This window comes from Triticum aestivum, chromosome 2A (assembly GCF_018294505.1).
Source record: "Triticum aestivum cultivar Chinese Spring chromosome 2A, IWGSC CS RefSeq v2.1, whole genome shotgun sequence".
NCBI lineage: Eukaryota > Viridiplantae > Streptophyta > Magnoliopsida > Poales > Poaceae > Triticum > Triticum aestivum.
The window spans coordinates 66,543,630-66,567,569 of NC_057797.1; the positions used below are offsets into that span (position 1 = coordinate 66,543,630).

At 45.8% G+C, this 23,940-nt stretch overlaps 1 protein-coding gene and 1 pseudogene across 5 annotated transcripts; one reads left to right on the forward strand and one right to left on the reverse strand.

The window, feature by feature from the left end:
- Positions 1–424: 424 nt before the first annotated feature.
- Positions 425–4,035, forward strand: LOC123187511 (uncharacterized). Of its 5 annotated transcripts, XR_006494025.1 has the most exons (7): positions 425–804; positions 1,328–1,466; positions 1,559–1,692; positions 1,797–1,966; positions 2,727–2,806; positions 3,290–3,353; positions 3,563–4,035. XR_006494025.1 is itself a non-coding variant. In XM_044599380.1 (6 exons), the coding sequence occupies exons 3-6, from the start codon at positions 1,644–1,646 to the stop codon at positions 3,294–3,296; spliced, it is 306 nt and encodes a 101-aa protein (XP_044455315.1). In that variant the 5' UTR covers positions 425–804; positions 1,328–1,466; positions 1,559–1,643; the 3' UTR covers positions 3,297–4,035. The 5 variants fall into 5 exon arrangements, 4 of the variants coding, with proteins under 4 accessions (XP_044455315.1, XP_044455316.1, XP_044455318.1 ...); XM_044599380.1 differs by having other exon boundaries at positions 3,290–4,035; XM_044599381.1 differs by having other exon boundaries at positions 3,346–4,035.
- A 13,190-nt stretch (positions 4,036–17,225) lies between these two features.
- LOC123191514 (uncharacterized) lies at positions 17,226–19,168 on the reverse strand (annotated as a pseudogene).
- Positions 19,169–23,940: the final 4,772 nt, after the last annotated feature.

Here is a 23,940-nt window from a genome sequence, read left to right on the forward strand (position 1 = left end):
AGAGCGTAGAGTCATTTAATTTGCTTTGTATGTAGTCTATATTGAAATCTCTAAAAAAGACATATATTTAGGAATGAAGCAAGTAGTACTGTATTTAAAAAGACATATTTAGAAATGGAGTAGGTACTATAATTGAGAAGATACGGCAATAGAATACTAAGAATAGTAGGCCCGTAAGGGTTCAATTTTTCTGGTTTTTTTGGATTTTTTTTACGGTGTCCTGGTAAAACGACGTGTGTAACCCTTCTAGAGCTATCTGCGTTTTTCACGTTTGATTTATCTACGCTTGACTGATCGTGTGCCACGTACTCTCCGCGTGTCCGTGCGTGCGCTCTCTGGAAAACTCGGGCGAAATCATCAACCGCTTATGGGCCTATAAAAAGCCCGCCTCGCCAGAAGCCCTCGCTTGGCGAACCACGGCGTCGCGAATGACCGCATAATGGAGAAAAAAAAGCATGGCCGCCGCCGCCGCTTCGGACTCAAGGGTGCAGAGCCCGATGGCTCCGTCGAGGGCTGCGGGGAGAAGGGGAGCAGCTTCCTGCCGGGCAGCCGATCTGGGAGGACGCTGGCGGTGGCGCTGGGGTAGGCAACGGGAGAAGGACGCCGACTCGCGGTCCCGCACCTGCTGCTTCGCGGTCATCGACCACGGCGTCGCGCACGAGAAGCCGCCGCTCGACGCCGTCAAGTCTCACCCCCGAGCACTAGCGTCGTGATCCGCGCGGAGAGCCCAGCCGTCGAGCAAGATCCCCTCGGCGGCTTCCTGCTCCTCGCCGGCGAGGTCCTCGGACGAGCAACCAAGTCCAGGTGAGATTCTCTCCCTTCTCTCTTCTGCGCGTCCCTTCCTCTGTCCGGAGTCGATTTAAGGCGTGAGGTAGAGATGCAGCTCCGTATTCATCTTCATTCTTTTTGCTTGCTACTTTTATGGCTCCACAAAGAGTACAAGAAGCCCAAGCGCACAAATTCTTCTGCTTCATCTCAATTTTGAGCTGTTTATTTTCATATAGATCACTTATTTGAGCAGAGATATGACAATTTTCGCACTGGAAAATGCTGTAATCTCATGCAAACTTGAGGAATCATGTATATGCAGAAAAATATCACTGTTTGCTTTTTTAAATTTCAGAGTGCACTATTTGTGTAATGTATGCGCCCCCATAAACTGCAGCTACATTTAAATTTTATCTGGCCACAATTGTGAGGAAGTTTAGGGTAATGAACAAACAAAAAAAAATTACGCAGTCTTCAATAAGCAGGAATACTTCTGAAAAATTGTACATTCGGAAAAAGAAGCAATTTTAATCATGCAGCTTGCCATGCTTTCTTGCAGGACGGACACGCCCTTTAGGGTTATTAATCGTATTTTTTATCGCTCAACAGAGCTTGTGCATATCGCCAGGATTTGAGTATTCAGAAGCCCATAAATAGAGGCACTATTTGAACTCAATTTTGTCATGGTTTACAGTCAGGTTACATCTGACCCACAACTTATATAGTGTCGTGTTTTATTCAACATATACTCGATAATTAGATCATGTCAGTAATTAGAACATATCAACAGGGAACTATCATGGATGAAATGGTGCCAATACACTGAATTAACAAGTTCAGGCACAAACTGAAAGAATGCTTCATCTAGCGATTGCATGTTTCCCTTCTCGATGCTAGCGGCCGTCAACACCGAAGACCAGCAAGGTAAATAAACACCAACCATCGATCTTGGCAAACCCAGGGGGTAGAATCTTGGAAGTACATTGAACTGAGTGTCTTATTCTTTTTGTGGATTTGATTTTGGCCAGATGGACAGGACGTCGGTCCCGGGGGACACGATCGACTACGTGAAGGAGCTGTTGGAGAGGATACAACGGCTGCAGTTGGAGTTATAGGAGTCACGCTGCTGTGGGTATGGCTGCCGGGTGTGTTCCAGCAGCAGAATCCCAACGAGATGCTGGCCAGGAAAAGCTCCAAGGTGAGGAATTGAAGCCACCCACTGCCTCCAGAGGAGAGCCGCTTCATTTTTTCTATAACTTGAAAAATAGTGAGAGCAAGATACTTTGAGTATCATTTTCTGCGAGGAAACAATGAGTAGCAATTTGATTAGTTTGGTAGGTGTAACACACATTCACGCAATTCTCAGGCAAAAAAACTGCGGTTAGCTCGCAGACTCTTGTTTGCTAAAAGTTTAGAATGAAAGACCGGCGAGTTGAGTTGGTTGTTTCAACAAAGCATGGTTAATTGATTTGAGAGTGTGTGAAATGAATTTGAAAGGCATTTTGGACAAACATCCTGGTGATGGTGTTGTGTGTGTGCTGGTACTGTTTTGTGCTACGTGCTACTACTTCCATGCCGCTATGTGAGGGATTCAGAGATTCAGATATGAGAGAGGCTACTGCTGGGTTATGGATTACTACAAATTGTTTGCTGCTCTGAGTTGTATGTTATTGCTGCTCTGATTTGTGTGTTGCTGCTTGGGTGAAGAAGGACAGTGTTGCTGCAATATATGGAACAAAGTAATAGAGATAATGATGCTGCTACTAATAGGTTGTTGCTATTTTTACCTTTTGCAGTTGCTAATTCTGCTCTGGGTTATGTAGTTTGTATTAGCTATATCTTTACCAAGTACAAATTATTTTGGAAGCATGGTTGATTTGTTCCTTCTTTTGTGTTATTTTGTGGTCCCTTGTGCATTGATATGACTTCGTGTTTTGATGCATTCTTCCATCCTGTAGGCTATTAGACATGCTCATTTGAAGATTGAGTTATCAATATCAATTATGGTTACCTATCGGCGTCTAATCAGGTCTGCAAGGTAGTGTTATTTCTCTTCTATTTTTTTGATTCTTTATATGGCAGAAAATGGTATGGTTAGCTTATATCATAAATCCCATAAGAAGGACTACATGATATGATATCATATGATTCTTATATCAGCTCTATTGTGTTTTCCATTATTTTTCTAATGTAGAAAGCTATTGTTGTGCACAAATGTTGGTACAGTAGACATTCTATCGGGTGTGTGCATATGTGTTCCCTTAGTTGCAGTGAGTATATATCTGAACTATCATTCCGTTTTACTGCTGGAAATATCGGTCCCACTCCACATAATTCGTCTAAGCCTAATGTATTTTTCCTAATATTTATTGTAGTATTAACCCATGAACCGTGAGAAGGGTATATTTCATCTTTACAAGTTCCATCAGTATTAGTTCTCCATTTTACATCAAAAAAGTGTAAGCGTACAGACAGAATACATCATCCATATGCATCATTTATCCATTTGTTTTCTTTTAAGGTTATGATGCTGTCCCTTGGAAAGAAAATTCAAAATCCGTATCCACAATGTTCCAGGCATTAAGGTGAACATGTACAGAGCATTTTTCTGAATTTGTATGTATAGAAGTGTTTCTCATCAAGTTCCGTCGGTAAGGTGTTCGTATTTATTTATACCACAGCTCTATTGTAGTAGATATACATGTCAATATTTTGAGCCTACTTATGGAGACTACCTTCTATATGTGGTACAAGTTAATTCAATCTAGCTCAGCCATCGTAGGCATTCTGGCAGGTGTGTTGTTCGGAGGAGGGGCCAGATGTCCTAAACAGGAGATGAGAGTGAAATACTGCGATATTTATCACATTATTTTTCAGCTGATCGCTAATTTCCGGGACCGAGTTTTAAGCTTTGCATTGATCTCTATTTGGTTTGCTGCACTTACGTCATCTACAATTTGCAGATATTCTCACAGTTTTTTGTGTTATGATTAGGAGTAGGGTCTTGGGAAGCATACAAGTGTCCTGAAGTAAGCATTGTGCACAGGCCGTTCAGGGTACCACACTACTATTTTGCTTGCATGTTCATACGAGTATTGATGAATGAAATATAGCTTCAAGAGTGCCTCTTCTATAAACAGAATATCAAATTGATTGTTTAATGTGCTCCTCTGTAATTAGAAAGTTAATCAAGTGTTAGCTAAATGTTTGCATTGTAAAGTGTACTTACCCTTTCTTCTTTTGATAATGGGCTGCAAACATTTCCAATTTTGATTTCCTTCTATTTTGAGAATTTTCCTCATCAAATGCACTCTATTTTTCTCTATGTAGATTAATCTACCATGAACTCTCTTATGAGATTATTCTATTTAGTATTGACCAACAGATAAGTCATGGTTGATCTTTATGGAATCATTACTAAGTTTTATCCATTACATGAAGAGGTTGATGATCTCTTCCTATCCGTGAAGCAAATTACTTCCTCCGTAAAAGTAATATAAGAGAGCTTGGCAGTTTTGTCTCGACTAGCTACTATCACTGTGTACCGTAGTACCATAGATTTCTTATGCATGTACCGACAAGATAACGAAAATCAAGTCTTTGCACGAACCAAGTCTTTGCTACTACCACTCTTCCTCTGTATAAACCACTTTGCTACAAATCAAGTCTTTGCACGAACTACCAAATCTTACAAAAAAAGAACAAGTATTTTACCAATCCTTATGGCGCGGCATGCAACCACACAACTACAACGCCCCGAGGACAATGTACAAGAGTTGCTCAGCCGCACATGAATGGAAGAAGAATTAGAAATACAGAACAACAAAAAGCAAGCCACACAATGACCAACGAAGAAGAATTAGAAATACAAAATAACGAAAAGAGACTGGAGCAAGACCAAGGAAGAAGAATTAGAAATACGGAGCAACAAAAGGCAAGCCTTCAGCAAGAAAGGTCAATGCAAACAAGGATCCTCAAAAAAAATTGTGTCTGAAATCAGTCCATCGAGAGCTAGGACGTGCATCCAAAAACAACTTCAACATTGTCTACACAGCAAACAAACCACCAAGAAAAGAGTAGAAGAACTAGCTTCATCTCTCTACCACTACATCACATAGGCAAACTCAGCCGGAGGATCAACATCCCAGGTCTGAGAAAAAAGAACAACAGCTTTGCAATTATAGATGTTGTAGATCACTATCACTACATGTTGTAGATCATTTATAGATGTACCAACAAGATGTATCTTTTTCTTGTATAAACTACTTTGCCATGAATACGTCTCGGGATGACTTACCAAATATTAAAAAAAAAACTAAATAGCTTAGCAATCCATGTGGCGCGGCGTGCCGGCGCGCACTACCCGCTAGTACTTACTATATGTGTAACTTATCCTCATCAGCCGCTTCTATTTATATACCACGACCAAACAGACGTACCCGACCATAGCTAGCGAAACACGGGAGAAAGCCCTAGACTAGAAATCACAAATCGATCGAAGAATCACCAAGCTCGATCGATCGCCATAAAAGTAGTGCCGACCAGAGCTGCATCTCTTGCTCTATGTGCTCTCCTCGCACTCTCCCTAGGTTGGACCCTCTTTCTCCGTTTCATAATTCTTGTCGTGATTTTAATTCAAACTACTGGTTAACTGATCTGTGCTTGTTTACATACACGATGCCTCAATTTTTCAGGCAGTCTCTCGTGTGGATCCTGCCGGAGGGGTGGCGGTGAAAGGGTACCCGTGCGGCAACGTGGTCGTCATCCGCGTCCCGCACGACGGTGTCTGCCAGCGGGACTGTTGCGGCGGGCTGTGCGTGGAGCAGTTCATGTGAAAGTACCCGGGCATCAAGGCTGTCATAGGCGACTGCACGGTGGAGAATACCCACGAATGCATCTGCTACTTTTCTTTGCTAGTTGAACTTGATGTACAAGGGTAGTAGCCAATTTTGTGATGTTGTTTGGCTCGGAGGAAATAAAACTTGCTGCACATTCTTTTCTTTTTTGCTTTCTTTGCCCTGGCTATTTTGTTCTTGAGAATATATAATTCGGCCGTATATGGACGGTCTCAAAATAGGGACTTCTTGTTGCCACAGGTAACAACACACTATTATTGAAGGAAAATAGAACGAGCAAGAAACGAGCAGATGATGGAGATCGCTCAGATCTGACACCTACCATGACTGCGCCCTTCGCCGTCAATGTACGTATAAGTGTGCCTTGCCGGCGGAGAAAGAAGCCGGCTTCGCGAAGATGGACGAAATGGTGGCCACCACGTCTGCGCCCGCCGCCATCATTGATGAGAAGTTGAACATGGGTGGCCGCTGCCGCTTGGGTCACATGAAGGCCACCACCGAGCCGATGCCGGCGTACACAACCGGTGTCTTGCCCGGTCGCAGGCCACCATCGCCCCCTTCCCTCCCGCTAAAGCACATCGCGGTGGTTGTACTCGGATGTGCGGTGTTGCCAAGCATGGGGAAGGGAGCCGACCTTTGCGTTGAAGCATATACCTTTGAGGCTCTCGGCAGTTCGACGAGCGGGCTGCCAGACATGCGGAAGACAATGAAGATCCGCCGCGGCCGGCTGTAGACCAGTTTTACTTTAGTTCAGTATAGTTTTTTAGTTAAAAATTGTCAAAAATGTAATGAATTTTGGCCGGTTTGTATAAAATCAGTCGTGTTTGCATTAATTATGTCCGATTAGTTCAAACAGATAGATGACGGACTGGCTTTTGGCACATCAGTATCCGCAGACTAACCTCTATCTACGGATAGATGACGGAGCAAATTTAAGGTTGAGTATTGAAGATGCCCTAAGGCTACCGTAGTTGCATGTCGTTACAAATCCTTCCACGTTTGGCTCCAAGTTGGGAAGCTAATTATGATCATGGGCTCTCCTTAGGGTGGGCACTAAGAAATTTACGCCAAACTCATAGGTACAGAGGGAGTAATAACATAAGATTATCTATAGCCAGGCACCCCAACCCCCCTTATATGTCCAGGCGAACAGCCCGGTTAGTGATCGGCCATAAAAAGCGATTCAGATGGACGCCTCAAACGGGTCTCAAATGTCCGGACCGGTCGACACCTCTCATATCTAACCCAAAATGCCCGGGCGCGTCTGTCACGTCAGACCGGGCCCACGCCGGTCAACCTGACCCCACATATATTCCTCTCCATCCGCTATCCAGGCCAAACCCTAGCCACTTCATTGCAACCCCCTTCACTTTCCTCCGCCACCCAAGCTCCCGTCCGGCGATCTCCAACCTTCTTCGGCATGGCGGATAGCGGATCCAACGATGACTAGTACCGATCCGTTGACCGGGGTGTCGTCCTATGCGGTTTGGAGGAATCAATGGCCATCTGCATTACACTCTGCCGCTCCCTGGGAGGATAGCGCCCGATCGACGGCAGGATCTGTCCGGCGCAAGTCCATTGGGTGGCGCATGGGGCGCTCGAATCCTCCTGTGCTGGATAATTGCGGTCCTCTTGCGAGCCTTCCAATCTCCATTTCCCCATCACCAGTCCACTAGAGTATGATTCCTACTGAGACCAGGGTGCCCGTCATGGGAAGGAGAGGATGAGGGCGGCGGAGGCCTGCCTCGCTGCCGACATGGTGGCGGCGAAGGCGGCCGTAGAGAAGGAAGCCATCCAGGCCCGCATTATAAAGAAGCGGCAGCAGTGGAACACGCGCGCCCTCGACTGAGAGGAGAATTGGGCGGTCCATGCCATGGTCGGACTGCCTCCAAAGAGGAGAAGGAGGACATCCACGGGTCGAACAACTCCGGCTGTGAGCGGATCCGGCTCGATCTGTACTACGTCTTCGACCGCTACTTCCGCGAGATGGATGGCAAGGGCGCCGGGAATGGCAAGGACAGTCGTGGATGATCTTCTATTCCAAAGCTAGCATGCAGATTAAACATGTCGGTTTTTGGTAGTCCGATGGCATGTCCTGATGTAGTAGCCGGATGATGCGTGTAATGCAACGTGTACGTAGTTGCATGATTTTGTATGGGTTTGAGATATGTTAATTGAGGTATCCGGTTGTGAGAAGGAAAACTTGAGACATGACTGGTTAATGTCTATGGACGCGTTCGTGGGCGTTTGAGGGACCGAATTTGCCAAGTCCGATTGTAGATGCTCTAACGGTCTCCAACTTATCTTGTGGCCTTTTATCAAGACACAAAGAGTCTGCACAAAAGTGTGAACAAATGACGGATAAGCTTGCATTTGCAATCAACATTTGTACAACTTCTATAAGTTCCTTTTTTGCAATACGGACCAAAGATTTGCCACATCTATTAATTATAACAAGGTTTTAACGAAAAGATACCAAAAATATACAAAGAGAGTTACTCCTGGAATTCACATTTCACAATACATCACAATTATCATTATCTCTTGTACTCTCCTAGCTAATAAATACATGTCCGGGCTGCCCGCGAGGGGTATGTTGAACCACTACGGAAAATTATCTGTGCCGAGGACCGGACCCTCTCTCTAAGTTGCTTAGCTATTGCTTCTTGGGCATCCCTGTATGTTGGAAAGAAGCCCCCTACTTGAGGAGGTATTGGGATTCTTGTGTCACAACCCTTACATGGATATTGACCGTCTGTCAGAAGAACCGTCTTCAAGTCTGGAGCACGACCCATCACGGTACTTACAAATAAAAAGTGTTGCTCTACTAGGGGCCGAAAACCACCGAACTGGAACTCTTTCAATTGCCACTTGTGACAGCTTGTGAACCCAGGCAATTTCCATGAAGGTTCCACTCTCTTAGCACCAAAACATCTTATTCTTGCTTCATCACCCTCCCGGCATGGATGTTCAAACATCTGCATTCAACCACCAATACCTAAATTATAAGGGGCTATGGTAGGAGTCTAATCAAAGCCAAAGAGACTACAATGGTGCTTTGAGTCAGATAGACTTGTACACATTTGTTGGAAATATGAGCAATTTACCAAATGATTTTATTAACAGAAATACTAGATAAAGCATGACTAATATAGAAGAGATAAAACAAGTCATGCGTTCTGACAGAGAGAAGGTAAATAGCTTCTGCATATATGAACCGTAGCCTATCATATCTAAAGCAGACAGTATAGCAAGTAGCATATATGAAGTAGAACCTAACATGTGTAGGACAAGGACTAGAACAAGGAACTGCGGCAGAACCTTTAACAGGAAAGACAAGAACATGTACGGGACAGCAGCAGCAAAAGCGCTGGACTTGGGGTCGGTGTCCTCGCCTGCCATGTCGTCGAGGAGGTCGTGGACGTCGGGGAAGAAGTCGTCATCGGGGAAGTAGTCGTCGGCAACCGGATCGTCCGTGATAAAGCAGCCAGTAGTCGCGCTGAGCGCTTCCCAAAAACCTTATCACCCTTCTCCCGTACATGACTCAAAAGGTGCGGTTTCGGAGGCCTACTGTCCCGACCTGCGGTGCAAGCCGCAAGCCGGGATGGGGAAGATCGTAGCAGCAGCGCAGTGCTCAGAAACTTTGTGGTGAGAGGAAGGGGATCTTCTGGTGTGTCTCTCTGGAGAGGAGCGACCTCTCTTATATAGGCACAGGAGAAGGACACGAAGAGGCTACGGCAGGATGTGAAGCAACAAAGGGAGACGAAGCGAACAGGCAGCGGCCGAAGAGGTGCGTTGTTCGAATTCAGTGTCCACTACAGAAAAACGTTTCAACTCCCAGGTGACCTTTCGTATACCCGTCATGCGTGGCAAAAATTTAGATATCGGCTCGGCTCATTCCCGCAACCCGCGGCGCGGCGTGGCGAGGCAGGCGGCGGAGGAGGAGCGCGCGTGGATGTCCCTCTTGTTCTCATGCTCATACATGTGGGGAAAGAACCTCCCTTATAAAGAGGTCCAACTCCCTCTAAACTAGCAATGTGGGACTAAACTTTTGTTCCACCTCTTGCCTTGCACAAATTGCCTGTGTGGGCCTCTAGGATTTATTAGGAATTTCTGAAACTGCTATTGGGCTAGGCCCAAAATAGACAAAATTCCAGCAATCCCCCATCAGATCCCAGAGGCACACAAAAATTTGCCTTTGGTTCCAAAATACGGTTTTATATACCGGTACTGCAGTGGAGACTGTTAAGTTGAACTTCCACCTAGAACTCTATGCTACACTAGTAAGCAACTTGAACAGTGGACTTGGCCTTGAACTGCAAGTTTTCTACGAATCTAGCTTCACATAAAGCCTTGACCGATACGTGGCTACCGTGGGTCTTCCCCGCGGGTGGAGCTTATGCTTCATACTTCGTGACCTTTCATGAGTTTACTAGAGAGAACCCTACTCTCATAGATTGCGACGTTTGACAATCAGACTCATATAGGTGTGTTTTTCAAAAGATGTTCTGCAGGATAACATCTCTGCTTAAATAAGCCACTTAGAACACATTAAGATATACATCAACCTGACATGCAGATAAGGAGAGCATTGCATCTTCATGGAGTGGTATTGTGAATAGTAAGGATACTCTCCTCTCAGTTGACCAACAGCTTGTCTTCCACATCTAATTCACGGGATCTCCGATCACAAAGAATAGGTTACCACTGTGAACAACTCATATTGTGGGTCTCATACCCATCTCCCTCGATGCATTATCTATCACATTACGTGATAGACCCTTAGTAAAAGGATCTGCCAGATTTTTAGACGTTTGGATATAATCCAATGCAATAACTCCAGAGTTTTTCATTTTCCTGACAGACTTTAACCTTCTCTGAACGTGTCTTGATGACTTCATGTTATCCTTTGAGCTGCTCACTTTCGTGATCACAGTTTGATTGTCGCAGTTCATAAGAATACCCGGTACAGGTTTCTCAACAACCGGTAAGTCATTCAAGAGCCGACGAAGCCAATCTGCTTCGACCGTAGCTGTATCTAGTGTTGTGAGTTCTGCTTCCATTGTTGACCTTGTTAAGATGGTCTGCTTGCAAGACTTTCAAGAAACAGCGCCACCTCCATGAGTGAAAACATAACCGCTCGTGGCCTTTATCTCATCAGCATCTGAGATCCAGTTTGAGTCACTATACCCTTCAAGCACCTTTGGATGCCCGGTGTAGTGAATTCCATAATTTGCAGTGCCTTTCAAATAATGCAAAACTCTTTCTAGAGCTTTCCAATGCACATCTCCTGGTTTTGAAACAAACCGACTCAGTTTGCTAACAGAAAAAGAGATGTCAGGTCTTGTAGCACTGGCTAAGTACATAAGCGAGCCAATAATCTGAGAATACTTCAATTGGTCTCTAGCAATTCCTCGATTCTTTCGAAGCAACACACTAGCATCATATGGTGTTGGAGAGGGCTTGCAGTCAATATAGCCAAAGCGACTCAAGATCTCTTCCACATAGTGAGATTGAAGCAATGTAATCCCACTATCATCGTCTCTCAACAACTTGATGTTCAGAATGACATCAGCCACTCCTAAATCCTTCATCTCAAAACAACGAGATAGGAAATCCTTGACCTCCTTAATAACATTCAGATTGGTTTCGAAAATCAGTATGTCATCAACATACAAGCACAGGATAACTCCCTTGCCCCCACCATGGCGATAGTACACACATTTGTCAGCTTCGTTCACAACAAAGCCTGCAGCTGTTAAAGTTCTTTCAAACTTCTCATGCCACTGTTTGGGTGCTTGCTTAAGTCCGTACAAAGACTTCAACAACTTGCACACTTTCCCTTCCTAACCATCTAGTACAAACCCATCTGGTTGTTCCATATAAATTTCCTCGTCCAACTCTCCATTTAGGAAAGCAGTCTTAACATCCATTTGATGAACGAGAAGACCATGCGAGGCAGCTAGTGAAAGTAGAACTCGAATAGTGGTCAGTCGAGCCACATGTGAGTAAGTATCAAAGAAGTCTTCACCTTCCTTTTGGGTATAACCCTTAGCCACGAGCCGAGCCTTGTACTTTTCAATAGTACCATCAGGCCTAAGCTTCTTCTTGAATACCCATTTTCATCCTATAGGTTTGCACCCATAAGGACGATCAGTTATCTCCCAAGTTTCATTTGCCAAGATGGAATCCATCTCGCTACGAACCGCTTCCTTCCAGTAGTCAGCATCTTCAAGTGCATAGGCCTCTGAAATAGAACTGGGAGTGTCATCTATGAGGTACACAAGAAAATCATCACCAAAGGACTTTGCAGTCCTCTGTCTCTTACTCCTAATAGGAACTTCATTGTTCTCCTCCACAGGACTTTCAAAGTGTTCCATCGAAATTGTAGGTTCGGTAATTGTAACTGGTTCCTGATTCGATGAACTAGGCATCTCCTGATTAGATGAGGTAGCCATATCCTTCATGGGAAAGATATCTTCAAAGAAAGTCGCATCATTCGACTCCATGATCGTACCGACATGCATGTCAGGTACCTCAGATTTTACAACCAAGAATCTATAGCCAATGCTATGAAAAGCATATCCCAGGAAAACACAATCCATAGTCTTTGGTCCAAGTTTCCGCTTCGTTGGAATTGGAACGTTGACTTTTGCCAAACAACCCCATGTTCGCAGATAAGAGAGTTTTAACCTTTTCTTCTCCCATTCCTCGAATGGAGTTATCTCTTTGTTCTTTGTGGGAACTCGCTTTAGGACATGACATGCAGTCAATATTGCCTCCCCCCCACCATGCCTTGGAGAGACCCGAAGTGTCTAACATGGCGTTAACCAAATCTGTTAGAGTACGGTTCTTTCTTTCGGCCACCCCATTTGACTGAGGTGAATAGGGAGGCGTCCTCTCATGGATTATACCATGTTCCGCACAAAAAGCATCAAATTCATTGGAAAATTGCTCTCCACCACGGTCGGACCTAAGCCTCTTGATTTTTCGATCAAGTTGGTTTTCCACTTCGGCTTTATAGATCTTGAAAAAGTTCAAAGCCTCATCCTTAGATTCAGAAGATACACACGGCAGTATCTAGTGGAGTCATCAATTAACGTCATGAAATATTTCTTTCCACCTTTTGTCAACACACCATTCATTTCACATAGATCTGAATGTATGAGCTCTAGTGGTGCAAGATTTCTTATTTCCACAGTCGTGTGAGACTTACGAGGTTGCTTAGCTTGCACACACACTTGACACTTAGTGTTGGGGAACGTAGCAGAAATTCAAAATTTTCCTACGAGTCACCAAGATCTATCTATGGAGAAACCAGCAACGAGGGGAAGGAGAGTGCATCTACATACCCTTGTAGATCGCTAAGCGGAAGCGTTCAAGAGAACGGGGTTGAAGGAGTCGTACTCGTCGTGATCCAAATCACCGGAGATCCTAGTGCCGAACGGACGGCACCTCCGCGTTCAACACACGTACAGCCCGGTGACGTCTCCCACGCCTTGATCCAGCAAGGAGAGAGGGAGAGGTTGAGGAAGACTCCATCCAGCAGCAGCACAACGGCGTGGTGGTGGTGGAGGAGCGTGGCAATCCTGCAGGGCTTCGCCAAGCACTTGCGGGAGAGGAGGAGGTGTCACGGGAGGGAGGGAGGCGCCAGGGCTTCAGGTATGGATGCCCTCCCTCCCCTCCACTATATATAGGGGCAAGGGAGAGGGGGGAGGCGCAGCCTTGCCCCTTCCTCCAAGGAAGGGGTGCGGCCAAGAGGGGGGGAGGAGTCCATCCTCCCCAAGGCACCTCGGAGGTGCCTTCCCCCCTGAGGACTCTTCCCTCCCCAAATTTCCTTGGCGCATGGGCCTCTTGGGGCTGGTGCCCTTGGCCCATATAGGCCAAGGAGCACCCCCTACAGCCCATGTGGCCCCCCGGGGCAGGTGGACCCCCCCGGTGGACCCCCGGACCCCTTTCGGCACTCCCGGTACAATACCGATTAAGTGCGAAACTTTTCCGGCGACCAAAACAGGACTTCCCATATATAAATCTTTACCTCCGGACCATTCCGGAACTCCTCGTGACGTCCGGGATCTCATCCGGGACTCCGAAAAACATTCGGTAACCACATACAAACTTCCTTTATAACCCTAGCGTCATCGAACCTTAAGTGTGTAGACCCTACGGGTTCGGGAGACATGTAGACATGACCGAGACGTTCTCCGGTCAATAACCAACAGCGGGATCTGGATACCCATGTTGGCTCCCACATGTTCCACGATGATCTCATCGGATGAACCACGATGTCAAGGACTCAATCGATCCCGTATACAATTCCCTTTGTCTAACGGTATTGTACTTGCCCGAGATTCGATCGTCGGTATACCGATACCTTGTTCAATCTCGTTACCGGCAAGTCTCTTTACTCGTTCCGTAATACATCATCCCGTGATCAACCCCTTGGTCACATTGTGCACATTATGATGATGTCCTACCGAGTGGGCCCAGAGATACCTCTCCGTTTACACGGAGTGACAAAATCCCAATCTCGATTCGTGCCAACCCAACAGACACTTTCAGAGATACCCGTAGTGTACCTTTATAGCCACCCAGTTACGTTGTGACGTTTGGCACACCCATAGCACTCCTACGGTATCCGGGAGTTGCACAATCTCATGGTCTAAGGAAATGATACTTGACATTAGAAAAGCTTTAGCATACGAACTACATGATCTTGTGCTAGGCTTAGGATTGGGTCTTGTCCATCACATCATTCTCCTAATGATGTGATCCCGTTATCAACGACATCCAATGTCCATGGTCAGGAAACCGTAACCATCTATTGATTAACGAGCTAGTCAACTAGAGGCTTACTAGGGACATGGTGTTGTCTATGTATCCACACATGTATCTGAGTTTCCTATCAATACAATTCTAGCATGGATAATAAACGATTATCATGAACAAGGAAATATAATAATAATCAATTTATTATTGCCTCTAGGGCATATTTCCAACACTTAGATCCCTTGACGGTGGTGAAACTAGGGATTAAGTTTAACTTCGCTAGTCGCGACATGCAACCAAAGTTAACATGACAAAGATGTGAATGCCACACATTGGATTCACTATTGTTGCAAATATGATTAACAACTTTATTGTAAACGTCTGATAAGGATAAACGAAACAAGCCTCCTGACTCATAGCCTTTACCAACAAAGGTTCCATACTTGGATATTACAAATTTATTCGACTCAAAGACAAGCTTGTAGCCATCTCTACATAGAAGAGATTCGCTAACAAGATTTTTATTGACGGAGGGGACATAATGCACGTTCTTCAGCCGCACGATCTTCCCCGAGGTAAACTTCAGATCGACCGTGCCAACACCATGAACAGAAGCACTTGAACCGTTGCCCATCAGCACGGTTGAAGTCCCCGCGGTCTGATAAGACAATAACATGGAAATATCACCGCATACATGCACATTAGCACCCGTGTCAATCAACCAGTCAGGAGAATGACATACTGAAAGAATAGTGGGAAATATACCATACCCAGCATCCTTCATGTCAGTGTCTCCAATGACAACATTAGCGGTCTTGCCGCCTTTCCCAGGATGACGCTTGTCAAAGCGATTAGGGCAACTAGGAGCCCAATGATCAGGATCCCCACACACATGACAAGCACCTTTCTTCTTGCCATTCTTCTTCTTGAAGTTCGTGTGTTGCACAGCCTTGTTCTTCCCATCAAATTTTGCTTTTCCATCAAACTTGCCTTGTTCTTGAACTTGTGGGGCTGGAAGTTCTGCTTCTGTACCACATTGGCACTAGATCCTCCCTCAATACCTCGAGCACGTGTGTCCTTTGCTCTCGCCTTTTCTTCCACATCAAGAGTGCCAATGAGATCCGGGACAGAAAACTCCTGCCTCTTATGCTTCAGTAAGGTAGCAAAGTTACTCCATGAAGGAGGAAGCTTAGTGATGATACCTCCGGCAACAAACTTGTCCGGTAGCATACAACTGAAGTGCTCAAGTTCTCTAGCAAATGACTGTATCTCATGAGCTTGCTCAACCACGGAGCGCTCTTCAGTCATCCTGTAATCATAGAATTGCTCCATGATGTACAGCTCAGTGCCAGCATTCGAGACCCCAAACTTGGCCTCAAGTGCATCCCACATATCTTTTCCATTATCAATTGACGCATAAGCATCAACTATGTTCTCACCAAGAACACTCAAGAGAGCAGCCTTAAACAGAGTATCCATTTTCTGAAAAGCTTGTGCCTGTTGAGCATCAAGCTCTCCTTTAGGTTTGCCGAGAGTGGCGTTATAGCAACTCATGGTTTGAAACCATAAGACTGCTCTCACGCGCCACCTCTTATAGTGGATACCCTCAAACATAGGAGGTCTCATGGAAGCAGCAAAACCACTTGGGGTAAATTGCCTATAATAAGGTTTTTGGATTGTTGGAAATATGAGCAATTTACCAAATGATTTTATTAACAGAAATACTAGATAAAACATGACTAATATAGAAGAGATAAAACAAGTCATGCGTTCTGACAGAGAGAAGGTAAATAGCTTCTGCATATATGAACCGTAGCCTATCATATCTAAAGCAGACAGTATAGCAAGTAGCATATATGAAGTAGAACCTAACATGTGTAGGACAAGGATTAGAACAAGGAACTGCGGCAGAACCTTTAACAGGAAAGACAAGAACACGTACGGGACAACAGCAGCAGAAGCGCTGGACTTGGGGTCGGTGTCCTCGACTGCCATGTTGTCGAGGAGGTCGTGGACGTCGGGGAAGAGGTCATCGTCGGGGAAGTAGTCGTCGGTGACCGGATCGTCCGTGATGAAGCAGCCAGTAGTCGCGTTGAGCGCTTCCCAAAAACCTTATCACCCTTCTCCCGTACAGGACTCAAAAGGTGCGGTTTCGGAGGCCTACTGAGGAGCGACCTCTCTTATATAGGCACAGGAGAAGGACGCGAAGAGGCTGCGGCGGGAGGTGAAGCAACAAAGGAAGACGAAGCGAACACCGCAGCGGCCGAAGAGGCGCGCCGTGGCTCATTCCCGCAACCCGCGGCGCGTCGTGACGAGGCGTGACGGGCGGCGGACGAGGAGCGCGCGTGGATGTCCCTCTTGTTCTCATGCTCATACATGTGGGGAAAGAACCTCTCTTATAAAGAGGTCCAACTCCCTCTAAACTAGCAATGTGGGACTAAACTTTTATTCCACCTCTTGCCTTGCACAAATGGGCTGCGTGGGCCTCTAGGATTTATTAGGAATTTCTGAAACTGCTATTGGGCTAGACCCAAAATAGACAAAATTTCAGCAACATTCTAACTAAAAGTTGAAAAGAATGAGTAGAAGTACCTCAACATCAAATGTCTCGACAGATGGAGCAGCTTCGATGAGATTTAATGTCCATAATAGGTCAAATTTTATAAAGACACCATGAATAGTCAACTTTCTTAGCTTGTTGGATGCAGTGCATAGTTGTTTTCCTTCTGGTTGCATCCAAATCTGATGAACACAGAAAAGGTAAGAATAGAATAATTATACATTTGTATGTTATAGATGCAAGTTATGTGTGCACCAGGTTATAGTCATTTGCTAAGTAATGGAATGCTTCATGGCAATTATAAATTGTAAATAAAAGCAAATAACATGGTGAAGGAATGAACCAGCAAAACTAGAACAATCCTAGTGCTAGTCCAACATTAAGTTCGTACGAACGAAATAGCACAAAACCACAATATAACAGCTATCGGCTAAACTTACGTTTTTTCCTCAAAAATTTAAGGTCAGAGCATGTATGTTTGTGGCACCATCTAGAACCTGGCTTAAACATAAGTCTTGATGCTAGAGAGTTGCATCACAGACGAGGGACAATTCATTGAGTGACGGGATAGAACCAAAGCACAAGGGGGCCTCATAAAACAACCAAGCCTGCCAACGGACACGCTCTAGTTTTGGAAGGCAGAGCACCTCAGCTCTTTTCAACTTGGATAAGTAGACTTCTAGAACTCTGAGATTCGAATGTGGCGCATTGATCTTCGATACAGAACAGTCCCCGGTGTCACAGTGGTCCAGACGAAGGTGCAGCAGTCGAACAGAAGGTGATTCATGTCCCATTCAGCCAAGCGAACATTTTGTAGATGGAGTCTTGTGAGGCAACGAAGAACGCTAGGGTATGCACTGAAAAATCCATCCATATCCTGAGCTTGCTGCACCATAACCTCATGTTTGGTGTCCTTGGGCTCTTTCTCGGTTAAAATGGCGAGCTGCAAATCTTGTACCATCTCGTTGTCAATGGCGTTGCTGACTAGCAGGCCGATGTCACGCGTGTAGTTTTCCATGAGATAGAGCCCAAGGCATAGCTTTTTGATGGTGCGTTCCCTGCGGGACTGAGCCAAGAGGTTGCTCGTAGCTCTTGTTAGAGACGCCATTGCTTGATCGATGTGTCGTGTGGCCCCTGCACATGGGGCACTAAGGAAGTCCATGGCATGGAATTTGAGAGCAGGAAGTAACCACGGCAAGTTTCTCCACCGCGTTGATAAAACGCTACTTCTTGCTGCCGTGGCAATGTCGAGTCTTACCAAGATAGAGATTAAGATGTCGTCGGTCAGCGCGCTGAGCCTATCTTCCACACATTTCTGCAACAAGAAAAATATATCATTCATGGATACAGTCAAAATCAATGTGCTTTAAACAAAACACGGTTTAGAAAGTTTGATGTGTTTTGACTTTTGACATCAACAAATATACCACCATTTTACAAATCATAGTATCCCTAACACCGTGTTCTTTTTAGTATTTGAGAAGGAGATCTCAACCTCTTCTTTCTGAACCAAAGTGAGAAAAACGGTGGTTTTTAGAAACTGATGAAGTATTCATTGCCCAGGCATTTCTACGGTGAGGTTTTAGATTACTATGGTTTTGGAAAAAAAATGAGTTGCCAAACTGGGCGAGAAAGTAAACGTAACATTGCATTGCATTCTTGTGGCGCCGGGCTGGGCGTGGCAGGACGCGGCGGCGCCGGGAGGGGCAAGGCGTGGCAGGAGGCGGCGGCGTGGGGAGGGGTGAGGCGTGGCAGGAGGCGGCGGCGAGATGGAGGTGCAGATGGGATCGGGAGGCAGGTTCGTGACTCGTGAGGGTGTCTTTTTTTTCTTTTCTCTCGTGTGTACCGGTTCGATTGACTTATCACGAGGATTGTGGGTTGAATACCCAAAATAGTAAGGACCTTTTCGTAAAAACACCGCGACGATGAACCCAACAGACTTAGTCCGTGCTTTATTATTAGGAAAAGACTTCAATTACATATATAGGGTAGCCTGAAGCTGAACAGCAGGTTGAAGGTGGAGAGGCTAGCAAATCAAAAGGAGAAGCTGGCCAAGAAGAACTTACATGGCGGCGCACATTATCTGACTCCATGGGTAATACCCTCTGGGTCCAGGAAGCCCTGAACAACACGCTCATCCTTTGTTTCCGGAGCGCTCGTCTGTATTGGTTCAGAGAAGAGAAGCAGAGAATCGCCGACTTCTCTCTCTCTGAGATGAAACCGAGTGCTGGTGGAGGAGATTGAAGCCTGTAAAAAGGATCGGGATGGTCTCACAGTCACGGCCTTGAAAATCAACTGCCCCGTCTGTCTTCGCTAGAGGCATCTGGTAAACAGATGCTCTAGCACATGATCAGACCCTGCCGACAGAGGGCATGCAGAAGCCAAGCGAAGAGAGGCCTCACCTTCGCGCCTGCTGGACGGCGGCCAGCACAACTCTAAAAAGGCAGACCTTTTGAAAAAAAACGCAAATATTTATTTCATGAAGAAAAAACAGATCATATTCACGGGTCGAGCAGAGAGTTTTCAGAAGCAAAGCCCTAGACTCCTCGTTCCCTCAAGCCTCGCCGCCGCCTCTTGTAACCCACACCCCATCCCGCCGTCCGTCCTACGGTTACCGAAGATTCCGAGAAGACGATGGACTCTGTTGTACTAGATCGGAAGTATTCTGGTCTGACACCGAGGTTAATGGATTCTCCCCTGTACTCAAATCGGATGGCTATTGAGAGAGGAATGGTGGGCATGGATCCGACGTGGAGGGACAAGTCTTTTTTTGAGTATGACTGAGCCGACATATCATCTTGAGATTTACGAAGTCACCGTAGACGCCTCGTTGTCGACGGAAACGTCTCCTCCCACTGAAAACGCATCGCCGAAAATCCTGAAATAAATCCAGAAATAATGCGAGCATCAGGATTTGAACCCTGGTGGGTTGAGAATACCACTGTTCACCTAACCATCCCAACCACAGGTTGGTTCGCGGAGGGACAAGTCTTTTGATCCCAAAAGGACCATGGATTTGCCCTGTTTGGAAAAGTCTGCTACGGATTCGTCTTACCGTCTGCAACCCACGAATCTGTGGAGAGGATTGTTAAGCTCAGGGAATACAATGATGTTCCGAAGCTGCCTTCGATGCAAGTCATTCTTTACAATGGTATATATGAGGAGTTTATATATATGCTTCATTCTTCCGTTTAAGATTGAGCCTTGTTACCTATATATGTTTGGAAGTTTAGAACTATTATATCTTTATTACTTATACACATACTGTTGTATTCCACCATCTGACCTAGCTAGTATTTTTCTTGTCTGATACTAATATATTGTGAGCGCCACATGGGACTGGGAGAGGCTGTTGCCGTGGACGAGCGGTTCTCTTCTTTTCGAAGACTACTTTGGTTACCTTGAGCAGTATTATTGCCGAAATGAAAACGCTGTTTTTGCGCGTCTCGGCCTGAGTGTCGGCGATGGTTCTAAGGCTCATCGCTGCAGGAGCTAAAGAGGTACTAAAGGATCAATGAATAATGGAAGTGGAAGCGACATGCGAGTTTTCTCCTGATATCACTAGTGTGATTATTTCTAAAACTCTCATACCAACCAAGAGTGTTGTTCCTCATACTCCATCATCATTGTATGCTATCAATAATAAACATTGCCTTGTTTTTCTTGTTGCATTTATTATGTTGGTGTGAATGATACTTTTTTTTTGAGCATCAGTACAGACACAAGCGTTCATATACACGCGCATACCCTCACCCCTATGAACGCATACACGCACACCCTACCCCTATGAGCACCTCCGAGAGACTGAGCCGGCATATCATCTTGAGATTTACGAAGTCACCGTAGGCGCCTCGTCGTCGACGGGAACGTCTCCTCCCACTGAAAGCGCATCGCCGGAAATCCTGAAATAAATCCAGGAATAATGCGAGCACCAGGATTTGAATCCTGATGGGTTGGGGATACCACTGTCCACCTAACCAACCTGATTCGCCGAATGATACTTTTACCGGTGTGCAGGAATGCTAGTGCTGCCCTCTTGGGCCGGAGTGGGCCACATCTTAAAACAAATTCTTCTCTTAGAGTCCTCAAAAGAACAACCCCTAAAAAAAGGCCCCTCTCTCTTCAAAAGAAAGTGAACTTACAAAAGATTCTTTTACTGTACTTAAAATCATGTGTGTTATCTATCAAGTGTTTATGATACGATATGGATACAATCGTGGACAGTTGTTTGAAGAAATAGAAAAAAGAACTAAAGTTCCACAGTTCCATTGCCAAAGCCGAAACCTTAAACTTTGTTGCTCCTCCATCGCAACAGTCGACAGATGACAACCATGGCACAAATTGAATGATTTGTTGAATATCCATAGCATCAAGGCATTAAAAACCGCAAGAACATGCCACCTCGAGAGGCGGAACTGTGCAGATAGACGAAGAACATTTGTTGTGTGTCACCATAAGGTTGTTGTGATGCAGATGCAATGAAGCAAAAGAACCGGAAGAAGGCTCATTTGACGCCATCGTGCTTGGTTGAGACATTTTGGCAAACAGTGACCAGACACGACGGACGAGTGCTTCGCAATCCGCATCCGTGACCTGACAAGCGCTTGTGACTCTGTGAAGACGTAGTCGGCGTTGAGTTCAAAGGTGAAAAACACTCGATAGCCAAAAGTGGAGGAGGATGCGGACTGCTGCCTATCGGGTGGTCCGAGCTGCTGGGTGGCATAGTAGTAGGGCGCCTTCAACTGAGAGGGCCAGGTCTACGACTGACCGGGCGACACCGTCCTGCCCTTGTGCTTTGTCTTAGGAGCTCCTCGTTGACTGGCCGCCGCCGCATCCTCCGCCTTCTTCCTTGCCTTGACGTGCTAGGCATTGCGTTCCATGGACTGAACCTTGCAGGTGGCCGCCTCCGGGTCCGACGGGGTGATGAATATCGTTATTGACTCCTCTGACGGCTCCATCACGGCGGTCGAAGGCGATGGGCCGGAATGGGGGGGGGGGGTCGATAGGGGGCGGAGGCAACAAAAAAAGGGTGGGTTTCGCTTGTAAACAATAAGTGCGACGTGGCAGACATCTGGACCCCTAGACCTCCCCCAGTTTGGTATCGACTTGTGGGATTTCGGACGTTAGGACCGGTCTGAACAAATTTGGTGACTACCGTTGGATGGCCAAAAATGTCCGCACCTTGGAGTTGCCCTTAGTCACCTTATTTTATATATTTGAAGATCGGGTACCCTTGCAAATGTTTCATTTCCATTTTGCCGTGGATATCTGTGGATGTATTGGTCAAGACAGCGGAGACGAGATGATGAAAAGCAGAACTAAAGTTAGGCATGGGCGGCACACTGATGAAGAGTTCAGAGTGGCATCTCACTTTGTTGGCCTTTATCCTGCATTTTAGGACCACTTGCGCACCTTCAAATCTAATCTCATTCAGGAAAAAAAAAGCCGTCACTGTGCGTCTTATGAAGGTCATACATCATGTTGTTGATTACACCACTCACGAATCTGTTAAAACTCGCATTCAAGGATTGTTATGCAAGCAAGGCGAGGGACAAGCGTCATCATTAGACGTGCTTTATACTCCAGAGCATCGTTACACTTTGGAAGACACTGACATTGTGCGATCATGTGTAAACTATTCATATCGGCGGGAGGCAGTGTCAATGCTGGCTAAGATGCCACGTATGTCAGGGGACCCAATTAGCCCCTACCTGTTTCTTTTGTGCACAGAAGGATTGTCGAGTCTGTTATTACAGAAGGAGAATTGTGGCGAGCTACATGGCATCCGCAACGGTCGCTCTGGCCCACCTATCTCACATCTCTTGTTTGCCGACGACAGCATTTTCTTTGCCAGAAGTGACATCCGTAGTGTGGCCTCTTTGGATTCCATTCTGAAGCTATTTTGTGAAGGATCGGGACAACTTATCAATAAGGACAAGTCCTCGATAATTTTTGGCAACAGGTGTCCTGTCAGTGTTAAGAACCGTGTCATGGCAAGTTTTGGAATCACAAATGAAACTTTCCATGGTTCCTATCTTGACATGCCTACTGTAGTTGGACGGTCTCCTACAAGTACTTTTAAATTTCTCCCGGATAGGGCTTGGCAGCGTATACATGGTTGGTCTGATAGGCCTTTATCCAGAGCAGGGTTGGAAGTTTTGCTAAAATCAATTATCCAGGCGATTCCGACTTTCATTATGAGCTGTTTTCAGCTTCCGGTGGCCACGTGTGAGAAGTTCCGTCAGATTATCTCAGACCATTGGTGGGGCAGGGAAGATGGGAAGAAGAAGCTGCACTGGCGGTCCTGGAAGTGGCTCACTACGCCAAAATCTCTCAGGGGAATGGGCTTTCGTGATATGACACTTTTTAATCAAGCTATGCTTGGGAAGCAAGGATGGCGCTTACTTACAGAACCAGATTCATTATGTGCTCGGGTTCTCAAAGGAAGATATTTCCCTCATGGAGACTTTTGGAATGCTACAGCTCCTCGGTCCGCATCAGTTACATGGCGAAGCATCCTTTATGGTCGGGAACTTCTGAAGCAAGGGATTTGCTGGAGGATTGGTGATGGTAAAGGCACCCGTATATTGTCTGATTATTGGATCCCTTCGTTTCCTCCTGGCATGGTTAGGACAACCTCACCAATCCCGGAAACAGCCACAGTTCATTGTCTGTTGGACGAAGATACTGGTTCTTGGAACGATCAGACTGTGCAAGCGTTCTTCGAGCCGGACATTGCTGCAGCGATCCTGCAGGTTCCTATCAAAAGGCATGGTGGTTCAGATTTGGCATACTGGCCTATTACCAGAGCGGCGGAGGAGAAGGACTGGAAATCTGTATGGTCCGTTATTGCTCCTAACAAGATGAAGATCGTCTTATGGAGTCTTGCGCATAACTGTTTGCCTTCCGGGGAACAGCTTTGTAGACGCAATGTTCCTGCTCCTACTGCATGTGCTTTCTGCGGCCGAATAGAGAGTATCGAGCATG

What these genes read in the sequence shown, in the direction of transcription:
- LOC123187511 (XM_044599380.1), top strand. Translation starts at nt 1,644, where the DNA reads ATGTTTCCCTTCTCGATGCTAGCGGCCGTCAACACCGAAGACCAGCAA. An exon ending in CAACACCGAAGACCAGCAAG is followed by an intron (nt 1,693 to 1,796) that starts GTAAATAAACAC and finishes GATTTTGGCCAG; the next exon opens with ATGGACAGGACGTCGGTCCC. An exon ending in TGGCCAGGAAAAGCTCCAAG is followed by an intron (nt 1,967 to 2,726) that starts GTGAGGAATTGA and finishes TCCATCCTGTAG; the next exon opens with GCTATTAGACATGCTCATTT.